The following is a 15,737-nucleotide window of genomic DNA, read 5'->3' as shown; positions in this document are numbered from 1 at the left end:
TTTGAAAAATAGTTGAGATATTCCTTTTAGGCTTCTCAGAAATACAAGCCAGAATCTTTTAGATATTCAAACATACATCAAGTGAATTTCTGCAAGATACCTTGCATTCATTATGGATTCATCTACGCATTTGTCTATGGACTAAGAATTGTTAGCAGCAGTGATGTTTTGCTCTCACTTTCATGAAGGTCTCGTACATTTACTGTTTCGAATATAACATAACAATCAACTCATAATAAAAAATATTAGTATTGTTCATCAAATTTGATGCATGTCACAATTCAAAAGAACTTTCGCGGTGCACTTGGCAAAGCTTTGCGGTGCACCCAGTGCACCGCGGTGCACGATCTGAAAACCGCTGATCTGGATAGTTCTTTGGAAAATTTTCCGGCAGTTTATCTCGAAATTCTCCGGAAATTCTTCAGGCAAGACTTCAGAAATTTCATCCACTAGTTTCTTCGGAAGTTCTCCCGGATATTCTTCATTCAACAATCTTTCCAAAATTTAGAAGTTTCTCCAAGGATTCTAGCAGAAGTTACCCGTGATCTATTCCGAAAGTTCCCTCACGAATTCTTCCACAAGTTTTGCAAGAATTCTTCCAAGAGTTGCCCTGGAAATTCTTCCAGAAATAATCCATTAGTTCCTCCGACAATTTGCAAGGAAGGAAGTAACTCCAGAAATGGTTCCACAAATTCGTCTTTGAATTACGGGCCGGACTCGGTTATCCGGAGTCACGTTTTGGAACTTCCGAAACATATATTAAGCAAACGGAATGCTGTACAAAGCTGAAATTCAAATCACAGTTGATTTTACGTCAAAATTTCAGCTTTCTAGTTTTCCGTTCGCCAGGTATATGTTTGGGAAGGTTGGAAACGCATCTCCGGATATTCGGGCCCGATCCTACTAAATCGAGTCCGATTTAGAACTTCATCAGTGTACTGCTAAAAGTTTCTGTTCATTTTTTTTTTTCATTAGTTCCTACGTAATCTTGAAGTTCCTTCGTGGAATCTTCTACAAGATCCTCTGGGATTTTAAAGCAAATTTTCTGGGAAATATTTCAAAATTCTCTCGGTTCTCGTTTTCTCAGGAGTTCTGTTTCGAAACCGAAAGAAGTTTCGACGAGAGTTATGAAAAGACCATTATTAGGAACAGTAGGAGTTTTGCTAAGAATACGCCGGGAGTTCTTCAGGGAGTTCTTACAGTAAATACTCAAAGATTTAGCTGAGTTTCTTTGGAAATTACTAGAAGAATACTTCAGAAACTCTGGGAGGAACACTCGGAGGTACTATTAGAGGAATATCTTGTGTAAATCCTGGGAAATTCTTTGATGAAAGTTCCAGATCATCGCTTCCTAAACTTTGCTTCGCGACCTCTCAACCGTTTGCAGGCACGCTTCGATTTTTCTATGAAAAGCGGGGTGACGACAGACTGTAGGTCTCCACTGATATGTTTGGGAAACGATGTTCTAGTTGAATACCCAGAGGAATTCGCGAATAAATTTCCGTAAAAAATATTGAAGCAATTGTCAAACAAATTCTCAAAAAAGTTTCTCGAGGCTGTTTCCATCTTTCAGAGGAACTTCCGAGGAAGGATACGAGCACCCTTAGGGAACATCAAGTAACCAACCTCGGTGGGGACTTTGGTTGTATGCTGGGAGGATTTACTTCGGCAAACCTATTGGGCCCCTCCAGGTAGTTGGTGTTAGACTCTGCGATCTGGTCGAAAAAAAAAAAACAAGCAACAACAAACAACAAGAAAACACAAACCGATACAATTGGTGATGACCCAGCGACGAAGAGGCACTTGCGATTGAAAGCTCGGTACATGTAGTAGATCTCTCAATTTCATCGGGAGCACCCGCATACCCTCGTATGAGCTGCAAAACGGTTAGTCCATAAGAAGGGCGTTCAACATAGCTCTGGTCCTTAAAAGTTCCTACCTCATGCTTTCACGAGTCAAGACAAAAACCGCCAGCTAAGAGTTGTGTGCTTAGCTGGTAGTTCTGGCGTTTGTTCTGGCTTCTAGCGGCTGAGTAAGAAATGCTGCTATGAAGCGGCAATGACCATGCTCTTAATTCTCCATTATCCGCTCACCAGAAGTTCATAAAATTATACATATTTGTTTCAGAACCGAAAGTTACAATTCCCGGAGCATTTCATGCTCTTACGTGCGATTTTGGTTTGATCTGATATTTCACAGAATTTTGAATACTGTCACATCAAATACAATGGAATCCCCACGTAACAATCAAAGCTGAACAGTGAGAATAGATGAAGAATGGTTGGGTAATGGTGTCAGTGACTGAACACAATAATAGCTGAATGTTGGTCTGGAGTATAGCTTGTTCAACCTCTTCAATTAGCAATGCGTAGATGGCTGAATATCAAGTTGAAGAGAATATTATTCATCTGTGTAACTAGCTTTGAAACATACACCAACATACAGACTTAATCATCTGTTGTTCAATCTTTATTCAAATATTTTCCGACAGCTGACCCAAGCTTATTTTTGTGAAGTCCACATCGCTTCTTCAGTCCCAATACAGGCTTAGTTCAACTTATGATCTTGTCTATATTCAGACACAATAAATAATGTTCTTGTTTTCGAGAATAAGCATAGAGTTGTGTATTTTCACACAATTAATCAATTTAATTGATTACTGATTAGGCGCATATTAAGCCTTAAAACAGCCTTTCAATGATCTTCAAATCAGCTAAAGGTTGGAGAAACGTTTATACAGCATTCAATTGTTACCTGGGTCATCTCTGATATGAATTCAGAGGACAATCATACTTGTCCTTGTTCAGATTAAAAAAAAATGTATTGAGAACGTTCTATGAGTCGATATTTCTATGAGTTGATGGTCCCCTTGATATCGACTCATAAAGGTTTGACTGTATAGCATTTTCATTGATTTTCAGCGATTTTGAAAACTGATTCGAAAAACAGAAGTGGAGCCAAAAGGCCATCTGCCGTGAGGTAAGGTTCATGAGAACTTCATGAAAACATTAAAAAATTACGTCCATCAGTTTTCGGGCATTTCCGACCCCCTTTCCCCCCACTGTTCCGTTATTTTCGTATACTCAATACATGGAGTGCCGAAACAATCACCGAAACCTTCTCACAAACGAGCGTCAGGTGGTTGAGAAGTGGCGGCAGCATTACGATGAGCACCTCCATGGTGACGTTGCATACACCGAAGGTGGCGTAGTAATAGATCTAGGAATACGTGCGTAGGGCAAAAGATTTCCAGCCCCTAACTTCCAAGACATTGAGGATGAGGTTGGCCGGTTGTAAAACAACAAAGCCGCTGGAGCAGATCTATTACCAAGTGAGCTTTTGAAATACGGAGAAGCACTGGTGAGAGCACTACACTGGGTCATTACCAAGATTTGGAAGGAGGAAGTAGTAGCACACACTTAAAACAGAATGTCGAGATCGGCTGTGCAAATCTCGGTTAAAGTTCGTTTGCTGAAATCTCGGCTGAACGCTTGACGTTTAATGTTTGATGCTAGCGGTACCCATGGGTGCTGCTATGAATAAACTTAGCTTTTTGATGATATCTCAGTTAAATTGGGATTGCCGAGCGCTCGGCTGTGCGAATCTTGGCAAAAGAATGAAAATTAGCCGAGCTCAACTGAGTGTGCCGTAGGTGTTGCAGAAATGGCGCGAATACAACGTGCCCACACATCACTTGTTCATCGATTTTAAATCAGCGTATGATACAATCGATCCAGACCAGCAATGGCAATTTATGCACGAATACGGATTCCCGGATAATCTAATACGATTGATCAAGGCGACGATGGATCGAGTGATGTGCGTAGTTCGAGTATCAAGGACGCTCTCGAGTCCCTTCGAATCTCGCAGAGGGTTACGGCAAGGTCTTTCGTGCTTGCTGTTCAACATTGCTTTAGAGGGTGTAATTAGGAGGGCGGGGACAAACACGAGTGGAACGATTTTCACGAAGTCCGTTCAGCTGCTTGGTTTCGCTGATGATATTGATATTATTGCTCGTAAATTTGAGACGATGGCGGAAACGTACATCCGATTAAAGAGTGAAGCCAGGCGAATCGGACTAGTCGGTAGTCATTAATGTGTCGAAGACAAAGTACATGATGGCAAAGGGCTCCAGGGAGGAATCACCGCGCCCGCCACCCCGAATTCATATCGACGGTGATGAAATCGAGGCGGTTGAAGAATTCGTGTACTTGGGCTCACTGGTGACCGACGACAACGACACCAGCAGAGAAATTCAGAGGCGCATTGTGGCAGGAAATCGTGCCTACTTTGGACTCCGCAGAACTCTACGATCGAAGAGTAACACGAAGTTAACCATCTACAAAACGTTGATTAGACCAGTCGTCCTCTATGGGCACGAGGCATGGACCCTATGTGAAGAGGATCAACGCGCCCTTGGAGTTTTCGAACGGAAGGTGTTGCGTACCATCTACGGCGGAGTGCAGATGGAAGACGGGACTTGGAGAAGGCGAATGAACCACGAGCTGCATCAGCTGCTGAGAGAACCAACCATCGTCCATACCGCGAAAAGCGGGAGGCTACGGTGGGCGGGTCACGTCATCAGGATGTCGGATAGCAACCCGACTAAAATGGTTCTCGAGAGTCATCCGACCGGTCCAAGAAGACGTGGAGCGCAGCGAGCTAGGTGGGTCGACCAAGTGGAGGACGATCTGCGGACCCTACGCAGAGTGCGGAACTGGAGACAAACAGCCATGGAACGAGTGGAATGGAGGCGGCTACTATGTACAGCACCCCGGCCTTAGCCTGATCGGATCGGATTACCCTTAGCAAATTACAATCAACTGTCTCGTACACCTACCCTCCATCTATTGGTCGCCTGTAATTGCTTTTATTGTTCTTGTCAATCACGTAAAACCATTTTCAGCTGGACCAAAATTAAATTCTTGCACCAGTCTACTAGCCATCCCGTATTAGTCGAAAGTAAAATAATTGAATCGATGTTAGTTTTCCGTTCACCACCAAGGCTACGCCCAATTTCCTGCGTTGCGGCGATTCTTACTGTTCAATATTTAAGGAGAAACATCACAGAATTCAAACATGGGCACCAGAATTACAAAAATGTGGTTAATCATTTGTCAGATTAGTGCCCCTTGTGGTACCTTGTGGTATGCACATAACAAATTATTGTATTACTCTATTACGTTTAGCGTGTATGTTTACATTGAGTATCTGTCATATGTGGAGATGTTGTTATTGTTGTCTGGAGTGTGAATCATTGTATGTAATATTGAAGTATCGGAAATAAAGTATATACAAATAATGAATACAGTTGTTGAATAATCATTACAGAGAAAGATTCTCACACCCCTGACTGAAGTATGTACATATGTCTTTTTAAATTTGGATTTCGAGATGTTTCACCTTAAATCAATCATTCGAACTACACGTACTAAAAATCCTTAGTTTATTACTCACCGATTGCCCCAGTCAATCTTGGAGATCACCTTCATCTGCAAATCGTACGTCTGGTCCTGGGTTAGGGTGGCGCTCAGCAGCTCCCGTCGGCTTTCCAGCAGCGCCAGCATCACCTTCCGCAGCGAGGTGAATTTGTATTCCTCTCGTTCCTAGGCAGGGAATGAATGGATTGCGGTGAATATTTCAGTTTCTGGACGTATGAACGGGATGGACGGACAGACGGGTGCGATTTAAATGGTTATCAATCAATCAAACTATCAATCGGCTCGGCACGCACCACTCACTCCTCCTCGGGGCTCGGTATCGCCGTCGTTCGTAGAGGGGGAGAAGGGGGTAGAACGTTGCACATAAGATATACATATTGATATCTTAAAGTAAAATAAGGAGGGAAATGATGATTGCAGTCGCTTTTTGCCAACAGGCCGATGTCGGAGAGTTGTTGGAAAATGTTTATATTTGGCATAGGGGTTCACGCATTGGTGCTTGGATGCCAGGCGTAAAGTGATAGATTGTGTGAAGATTACTGTGAAGCAGCACAGTTCATTCAGTTGCATAACTTAGGGGTTATATGACAGACTTACACTGTGCTGTAAAAGCTGTACGGAAAGGCTTTTTCAATCCTTTTCTAGTACGATGGTCATGAATGAGCAACGTTTATACATTAGATATATGTGTAGAGAAGAGAGTAAGGTACACCGGGACAAGCTGAAACGGATGGGGTAAGATGAAACACTGGCGTAACACGATGTTATCTAATGATGGTAAACAGTTGAAATGCGATAACAGATAGTTTTTGTTTCTTTTGGCGAAGGATAATTATCCAAATTGTATTGAAATCTATTTCAAAACTTCGCGTTTTATCTTCCCCACCTGTTTCAACTGAGATAGGAAGGCACAAAGTATGAGGAAAATGAGGAACCAGGGATTGAACCCAAGACTTTCAGCATATGTATCAGAAATGGTAGCCACTAGACCACCAAGCTCGTCTGATTTAACAACTTTAAAAAATCCAGTTGGTTAAAACTTTGTACCTTTTTCAATTTACCACCTTGTCCCCACTAACAGGAGTTCCTTCTGCTGGTTTGACTCGATTTGTTTGATGATGCGATTAGCATACAATTTTGAGCAGCAACGATACCATAGTAAGCGAGCGAATGAGCGTGCGCGCGTGCCAAACAAGTCTGCTAGGTATATGTGGATACAGGAAACCCAATCCAGCCAAGTACTCTCAACTCAACTCACCACAAATAGCTTCTTCCATATCTCGGACCATTCGCGGAGCACCAGGGTGCACTCGCCGACGACCGGGTCCACCTTGGCCAGGTCTTTCAGGTGGATGTACGATTTGGGAAACAGACCCACCTTGCGGGGCTTCCGGGGGCATGTGCCTCGGAACCAGTGGGTCGTTTCCTCCAGGATTTCAACGCAATCGCCGACGTCCAGTGCCAGACCGTGTGTGACATCGCCGTGCCAGTTGTGGATCGCTGTGGAAGAGAGAGAGAAAAAGGGTTTTAGAAACGGAATTATGTTTGTTATATTTAGTAAAGTAGTGTTTTACTTGTCGGAAAAACTCCGGAGGGTTTGAAGAAAAACGTCTGAGCTTGGTGATAGCAAATTCACTTATGAAGATTCATTCGGTATAAACAACCTGAGTAACTAGGGCGTTTCTAGGGTAGCTTTGTTACACAATAGGGCACTGCACTGTTTTGATTTTGTATGGGATTTTTACGTTTCTTGGCCTTGTTGTTTGCAAAATTCATGTAAGAGTGAAAAAGAAGGAAAGAATTTCATGCAGTGCCCTATAGGGCAGTGCATGAAATTAGCTCCTTCTCTTTCACTCTTACAGAAATTTTGTAAACAACAAGGCCACGAAACGTCAAAATCCCATACAAAATCAAAACAGTGTAGTGCCCTATTTACTGGTTGGCTACTTGATTAACAGGGTGATACAATAAAACAATTATGAAATATTTTTCCTCTAACTGTATCAAAGTTTGAGAACATAAATCTTTTTTTTTTAATATTTTGTTTAGTGACTTTAGAAATTTGTCAATGTGGTGTCACTGTAGTTTCTTAGGAAATATTTCAATTTAAAATTTATTCAGAAGTTTTGTTTGAAGACAACAATTATTGCCTCAATTCTGTTATACTCGTGGGATCAATGGATCAATGTCACCCCTCACGGCGGCACATAAAGGCTCCAGATGACTCACATTTCCCAACGTTCATCTCACACAGCTCCAGAACCAAACCGTATGAATCTAATCTTATTGTCTCACAATCATCATCTCAATCGTCGTCGCTGGCTCCATTTACTACAGCATCATAAATTGCACATCTGCCCATTATTCTAATTCTTGCCGTTTTCAATTGCCACTGCATTACTCGTTGTCTCTGGCTGGATGTCTCGTCGGTCATTAAATAATTTTAGCTGTACTTCACACTGACTCGGATCAACCCGCGCGCCACTGCACTGGCACTGGCTGCTGCTGAGACGATGATTAATTGAAACATTTCTCGGAAAATACCGAGAAACGACGCATCCCACAATCCCAATCAGTCGTCGTCCGTCACTCTGGTTCAGAAAAACGCGCAAGTTCGTCGCATTTGTTTATCATATGGTTCACGTCCGTTTGGGGTTCTAAGTTTAAACGAATGGGTTTGCACGCTGTACCTATTTACATTACGGCTTTTGAAATGGACCAAAATTTTGCCGTGCATCGCGCCATTCGCGCGCGTACGATGTGATCCACGATTGATGTTTACATGATTCATTAACACTAGGACTAAGCCTTTTGTATACCATCATCCTACGCCCCCGTACGGTGGCAGCGATACCACGCTCAGTTAGCAAAAGCAAAAGTTGTGAATGAAATCGATCGCGTGGCGCATAGGGTTGCCAAACGATTTCAATGGTACGTGCAATGGTATTTTGTTTATACAGGAGCGATTCCAAGCAACAGCATCAAAATTAAGGAAATTTTTTAATTCATGATTTTATATTGAACTGAAACTTTGCACAGTTTTTCAGTTCCATCTAAATCGCCATTTTTCGATATCAATTTTTTATTTTGAATCACGACTAACTTTTCAAAAGGGTGTATGTGAAAATGGTTCAAAAATATTCAAAAATCCGCACAGCCAAAATGGTTCGTTCGATTGCTATGATTTTTTCAGCAAAGTTAGATAACTAAATGGTGATTCCTAAGAAAATATACACTGTAAAAAAAAATATTTTTTAACATGATAAAATATAATTTTTGCCACAAAAACTCAAATAACTCAAAACCCTATCTTTTTACCAACGTAATTTTTTTAGGAAAGACGGTCCATTGTATTAGCAATCTACCATAAAAATTTGGTGATGGTAAACTAATAAACAAAAAAGTTATAACATTTCAAACATTTCACAATTTTCACATTTGGTAAATATTTTTTTTCTGTGTAAATTATTTCGGTCAGAAATCGCAGTTTGATGCTGATTTTATTGTTCAGCAAAGTTAGATAACTAAATGGTGATTCCTAAGAAAATATACACTGTAAAAAAATCTTTTTTAACATTAAAAAATATCATTTTTGTCACAAAAACCCAAATATCTCAAAATCCTATCTTTTTACCAACGTAATTTTTTAGGGAAAACGGTCCATTGTATTAGCAATCTACCATAAAAATTTGGTGATGGTAAACTAATAAACAAAAAAAGTTATGACAATTCAAACATTTCACAATTTTCACATTTAGTAATATGTTTTTTTCAGTGTAAATTATTTCGGCCGGAAATCGCAGTTTGATGCTGATTTTATTGTTAATGGCCTTGCGTGAGTAAAACAAGCTGTTTTTATTATGTATTATGTATATTATATACACAGTAATGTTCCGATTTTATCACACCCTCCGTGCATTAGTCGTTTATTCATTAATTTGCTGTTACATTTGAGGACAAGTGTTTTCCCTCTTCTTCAAGATGAATGTTGAAAGCGTATTTTACAACGTTAAAAATATTGAAATGGGTATAGATGTTGAAGAATATTTCGAAGCCTTTTTGAAAAGGGGCTTGATTAAATTGTTTAAACAGATGTCGCTGATGGTACGGTGGCATGACTCTCTACACTTGGCATCTCTGGCAATTTCTCAGTTGTTGTCGTTTTCGATCTTCCTGCGCCCTGCTTTACCGATGATATACAGATGGCTCGTTTGTCAAAGGACGTGCAAATGCGTAAATTTGTATTCAATGTGGACATTTGGGCATAACCAGTCTCTTTCAGTTTATCTATGGAGCTTTCAGTGAGATTTCGTAACTCTTTTGAACATTTTTTTTTCATCAAACGGTCTACAAGAGAGCGTTGAGTTGAAGACCTTTGAGAAAGCGACTGTTCATGTTGTTCGTTAGATTATAATAAACAAAATCACTTATTAGTTTTAACTGACTAGTTTGGTGTTGTTTGCTTGGCTGAAGAAAAAATTTACTATAAAATCTTTAATATCCATAGCGGTAGTATATTTGTTTTGCTTTTTTGTTAGCATTGTGATGTACACAGACGACAAACGTAATACTAGCGAAATTTTCATTGACCATACCTTTAACGATCATTTTAAATCTTGGTTGTGGCTTTCATAACCAGAGGCGCGCACATAGTTTTTCTTTGCGTTTGACGTTTCACACTAGCGCCTTCTGATGACGATATTGCACAACGCAGTGTTTCGTGAAACATTTCCACCAGGTGGTGGTAGTGTGAACTGGGCGATGGATTTTCACGAAAATTGTTCTAGGCGTTTCGTCTGTTTGTCTGTGATATGTACCTCTCATGCATTTGTTGTTGTTGGAGTTACTCGCATTCTTCCGATCATAAAGTCTGTTCTCTAAGAGGTATTTTTTTGGAGATAAACTAGACGTATACGCGTATATAAAACTTTTATTATACAGCTTTTGTTTTAAAAATTAGTTTATTCCCATTTTTCTTATAATCAACAGCTATTCAACACTATCAAGGGATTTTTTCACCAGTCACGTACAATAAAAAGTCTGACACTCTCAATATTTTTGATCACAACACTGGATCGCGTCTAAGTTTCAAATAGATACTATAGTAAATATGAATAATCAAACAAACATATCACGAAAACAACTTGTTTAATTCAGGCGGTAGCCTTTACAAAAAAATCAGCATCAAAATATAATTCGACAATGATTTTTCATAAGGGCCTAACTGACTTGATCGACTTCTCTTCGTCGACTCTCTCTTTCGCTAATAACTTGATCAAAACAAACAAAATCGTTATTCTTTTTGTTTCTATAGCGTTGTAGTCTATAGCAAGATGTAGTCGTCTTCTTCGCATTTCATCCACAAAATCTTTGGAAAACTCAATATACATTCAGTAATAACACAAAGAGAGGATCGATGAAGAGAATTCAAAAATGCCAGTTAGGCCCTAATGAAAAATCAGTGTCGAATTCTCGAAATAATTTACACAGAAAAAAATTTTGGTACTTAATGTGAAAATTGTGAAATGTTTGAAATGTCATAATTTTTTTGTTTATCAGTTTACCATCACCAAAATTTTATGGTAGATAGCTGATATAATGAGCCATTTCCCCTAAAAAATTGACGTTGGTAAAAAGATAGGGTTTTGAGATATTTGAGTTTTTGTGACAAAGATCATATTTTTTTATAGTAAAAAAAGAAATTTTTTACAGTGTATATTTTCTAAGGAATCATCATTTAGTTATCTAACTTTGCTGAAAAATTCATAACAATCGAACAATCCGTTTTTTCTGTACAGCTTTTAGAATATTTTTGAACTATTTTCGCATACACCCTTTTGAAAAGTTAGTCGTGAGTGAATATAAAGGTTTAATATCAAAAAATGGCGATTTAGATGAAATTGAAAAACTGTGCAAAGTTTCAGATATTTTTGAAATGGTCGCTCAGGATCGACTGACATGACTCCGTGGAATTCCTCACAGGTACAAAACTGAATAGGGATGTGGAACCATCTCGGCAGGGGTCCTATTTTGGGCACTTTTCTGATATAGCTCAGCCAATTCTGAACCAATTGACATAATTTTTGGAACGCGATGAGATACGTGTAGTATCTCCAGCCGAGTATAAATTTACAAGTCAATTGGTTTGGAACTGACTGAATTATAGCGAAGAGTGCCCAAAATACCGGATGCTGCCTAAGTGGTTCGCTACCCTATTGTATATTTGCAACCAGGTGCGCCAACAATTTGATCAAATTATTGAGGGGGGGATGGAGCAACAAGAAGGACAACCCCTATTTTTGTAAATGATTGTATGGAAAAAAAAACTTCAAAATTCGTCCCATGCATGTACAAACCCAGCCCCACCCCTATATAGTTTGTCGCGTACAGTGATTTTTGCCGAAACCACAACTGCTGAACGACGGGCTTGGTGATCTAGTGGCTACCGCTTCTGATTCGTATGCAGAAGATCATGGGTTCAATCCCTGGCCCGTCCTTTTCATTCTACTTTGTATCTTTCTATTCACTTTCTCTCTCTCTCTTCTCTACATACAACTCATGTATATTCATATGTTCATAGCCATCGCTAGAACCAGAAACAAATTGAAAAAAAGGTCGATTCCCTCCCTTCCAACTTCCACTCACAGCACGACCCAACGGTGACTGCCAGATCTCCATCCTTTCCGTCTAACAAATATCCCAGTCCGTGCTGGTTGTGGGGATGCAGAGGTGCTCTCGGTCTTTAGTAGCAACAACCAGCACACTCTAACATTCCTTTCCCCTCCCAACTGACTATCAGGACGTGGCCGGCGCCGTTATCGATCCAAAATGCATGAGCTGCTGAAATTGCACTTTGAGAATAAGTGGAGTGTCCCAGCCCTTATTCATTTGGATCTCAGTGCAATTGGTACACTGCAAAATATTTTTACCGGTAATCAGCAAACTTTGCTGATTTTTGGCGTGCTGACTGCATTCAGAAATACAAATTACTGAGTATCAGCAATTATTTTTCAACTTGTCGAACCATCCAGCAATTTTGACAGTTGATCAGCAAAGTTGTGCTGAAATTCAGCAATTTCTTTTGCTGATTTTTGGCGTGCTGGAAGTATTTCAAAAATTTTGGTGTGTACCAGCTCAGATCAATCACGGAGGAGCAACCATTGACATGTATAGTCAGATTTGATCGTTGATCGTTTTGATCGAAACCACAACTGCTGAACGTTCGGTAATGGTGTTTTACCGAAATTCTGTAAAATATCAAATTTCGGTAAAATGTTGTCGTCTATCTGTCAAACTCTAACGAAGTTCGGTAAAATATGCTAACTTCACCGATTTTTTCCGGTACAACAAATTTAACGGTTGAAAACTCGGTAAAATATTACCGATGTCGGTGATTTTTTCTAAGCAACATATGGAGTTTTTTGTTTATTTCCAGTAGATCAACTTGAGCTTACGCCATCATCATTTTCGTTAGTGTTTTCAATCAGTTTGATTGAATTCAAAAGCATTAGCATTTACTACTGTACACAGCAAAAAAAGTTGTTGAATATTACATCGAAATCGCTGCAACCAGGTCGTTACATCGATTGATTAAAATTACACAGCCCGATGTACTCGACGGCTGTTGATGTAATAAACAGATCCGATGTAATTCTTGCGATGTAATTTATTCGACGTACATTTATACGATGTAAATAATGCGATGTAAAATGGAAGCGATTTCAAAGGCCCTTCTAAAGCCGATTAAATTGCATTTTCATCCCTTTTCGCTCAGAATTTTGTATAGCCGAAGTAAACACTAAATCTATACAAAATCCAAATCGAAAAAGAATAGAAACATAATTCAATCAGCCATAGAAGAGAACAAAGAAGAGAAGGCAATGGATACAAAAAAAAACAAAGCGTCGAACTAAAATTTATTGCTTCTTTAATTGTTTTTATCCCAACTGAGATAAATCCTGCACATAAATATTATGACTATACTGTTATATCCCAAGAAAATCAAAAATATTTATGTTATGAAAATATCCTAAACCGATCGGAAAATGAGCATCACTTGCATACCGTTTCGGTTATGCGGACCTTCATACACTATTTTATTACTTTCATTCATTTCATTACTGCTATTTCATTACTTTCATAGTGGTATTATTACTGGTTTTTCTTGCAGCAAGATGAAAACCTTGGTGGGATTCTTGATGATGAAAACGGATTGCCGATGATTGGTCTTGCACAGATTTCCGGGTTCGAGCTTGAGCACGTCTATCACCGGTGGCGATATCGAGCGGATTGAATCGTTCTGGCGTATGCTCGGATCCGGATTGTGGGTCAAGATAAACGGCACCTTCTTTGGGCCGATCTGGATCACTTTCAGGAGCTTGTACTTGGTTTCTTCCGGGGTAATACGATGAACGGTCAAACGATCCTTGACGTCGTAGATCACAGAGTGCTGACATCCAATCCAGCCGGGTAGTTGGGGTCAGTGCGAACTTTGCCATCGATCTATAGATGTGAAACTGCTGATGTTGGTGACCTCGGTGTTGGTCAAGACGTACTTAAAACGGTTGCGCTAGGAAATCACAAGCGGCAACGACTCACGCAGCTTGTGTGGGCCAGTGGATGGACGCGGGGCAAAGGTCTGGTCCAACATCCTCTTGAGGCGTTCAAACGCTTCAAATGTTTCTTTGGTCCGCGAGCCATCTTGACACTTTGGAACGAAAAGGAAACGATTATTCCGACGGCGCCAGGGATAATACAACACTAACTCGAAGATCCCTGCGTTGTCATCCTGGAAACATACAAACATTATTAGCAATAGCAATACATTATTAGAAATGGATTCAGGCTTAAGAATATTTCACAAATTATTTCATACATTTTCTCATAGGATTACTCAGCAAAGATGGGACTGTCATGCGAGTGGGGGCAGTATAGACTCCTGGCAAAATTCTGAATTTTACAGATTCTATAGCATTACTCACATAATCGCCCAGAAGTTCCTCGAGGATTCATACTGGAGTTCTAAGGTTACTCCTTTCCCGGGAATTCCTGCATGAGTTTCTCCAGGAATTCCTGCTGAAAGAATTCGGGTTTTCCTCCAGGAGTTCTTCAAGAATTCTTGCAACAGTTCTTCGGAAATTCGTGTTGGAATTCCTCCAGAAGTTCCTCGGAATTTCCTCAAGGAATTTCTTGGGAATCCTTCAAATAGTTCCTCGGAAATTCCTCAGAAATTGCTCCAGGAATTCCTCGGGGGAATCCCTCCAGTTGCTCTGGAATTCTTCCAGAAGTTTCCCTGGAATCCGTCTAGAACTGCCTTCGGCATTCCTCCAGGAGTTCGTCGTGATATGCTGGAAACTCCTAGGACAATTCCCGTGGAACTCTATGAGTAATTCCCGAGGAACTCCTAAAGGAATTTCAGGGCAACTCCTGGAGATATACCAGAGGAACTCCTGGAGATATTCTTGAGGAATTCCCGAGGAACTCCTAGAGGAATTCAGAGCAACACCAGGGGGAATTCCCGAGGAACTCCTGGAAGAATTGCTGAGCAACTCTAAGAGGAAAAAATCCTGGAAACTCGGAATTCTCGAGGAAATTCTTCAGAAATTCCAGAGGAACTTCCGTGAAATTTCCAAGGAATTCCTGAAGGAATTTCCGAAGTACTCCTGGAGCAATTCCAGAGGAACACCGATAGCAATTCGGGTGGAAGTCCTGGGCCAATACTCGAACTGCAACTCCTGATAACTCCTGGAGGAATTCCCAGGATCTGCTCAATAAGCTCCTGGAGCAATTCTCGAGGAACTCCTGGAGGAATTCCAGAGGAACTTCTGGATATATTCCTGAGGAACTGCTGGAGGAATTTCTCTGGGACTCGAGGAGGAATTCAGAAGAACACCAGGAGGAAATCTCGAGGAACTAATGGATGAATTTCTGAGGAACTCCTGGAGAAAAATTCCCGGAAACTCGGAATTCTCGAGGAAATTCTTGAGAAATTCCTGAGGAACTCCCGGAGAAACTCCTGGAGATGTCTTCGAAAAACTCATGCAGATGTTTCCGCTGAACTCCTGAGAAAATTCTCGAGGAGTTTCTGAAGATTTTCCCGAGGAACTTCTGGAGGTATTTCTGAGGAACTCCTGGAGGAATTTTCGAGGAACTCTTGGAAGAATTCTCGAGAAATACCTGAAGAAATTTCCGAGGAACTCCAGGAGAAGATTCCCAGTAACTCCTGGATTAATCCTCGAGGAAATTCTTGTGAAATTTCTGAGAAACTCCTTGTGAAGTTATCAAAACTTTCCTGGA

General features: G+C 40.4%; 1 protein-coding gene and 1 pseudogene across 3 annotated transcripts in view; both read right to left on the bottom strand.

Annotated features, from left to right (window-relative positions):
- The window catches only part of LOC109411881 (dedicator of cytokinesis protein 3), a 681,785-nt gene that overhangs the window by 359,624 nt on the left and 306,424 nt on the right, over positions 1 to 15,737 (bottom strand). For 2 of the 3 annotated variants that reach the window (XM_062846532.1, XM_029860481.2), the window contains exons 2-3: positions 6,700 to 6,941; positions 5,458 to 5,606 (exon numbers count right to left, since the gene is read on the bottom strand). In XM_062846532.1, the coding sequence (XP_062702516.1) occupies positions 5,458 to 5,606; positions 6,700 to 6,941 (391 nt within the window). Of the gene's footprint in view, positions 1 to 5,457; positions 5,607 to 6,699; positions 6,942 to 7,015; positions 7,092 to 15,737 lie in introns of those variants that run through there. The other variant, XM_062846533.1, reaches the window with a different exon arrangement.
- Positions 13,357 to 15,737, bottom strand: part of LOC115262273 (small ribosomal subunit protein eS4-like) — a 203,078-nt pseudogene continuing 200,697 nt past the window's right edge.

This window comes from Aedes albopictus, chromosome 1 (assembly GCF_035046485.1).
Source record: "Aedes albopictus strain Foshan chromosome 1, AalbF5, whole genome shotgun sequence".
NCBI lineage: Eukaryota > Metazoa > Arthropoda > Insecta > Diptera > Culicidae > Aedes > Aedes albopictus.
Note: the sequence above shows the minus strand (reverse complement) of the source record. Positions and strands in the feature narration are given on the sequence as shown.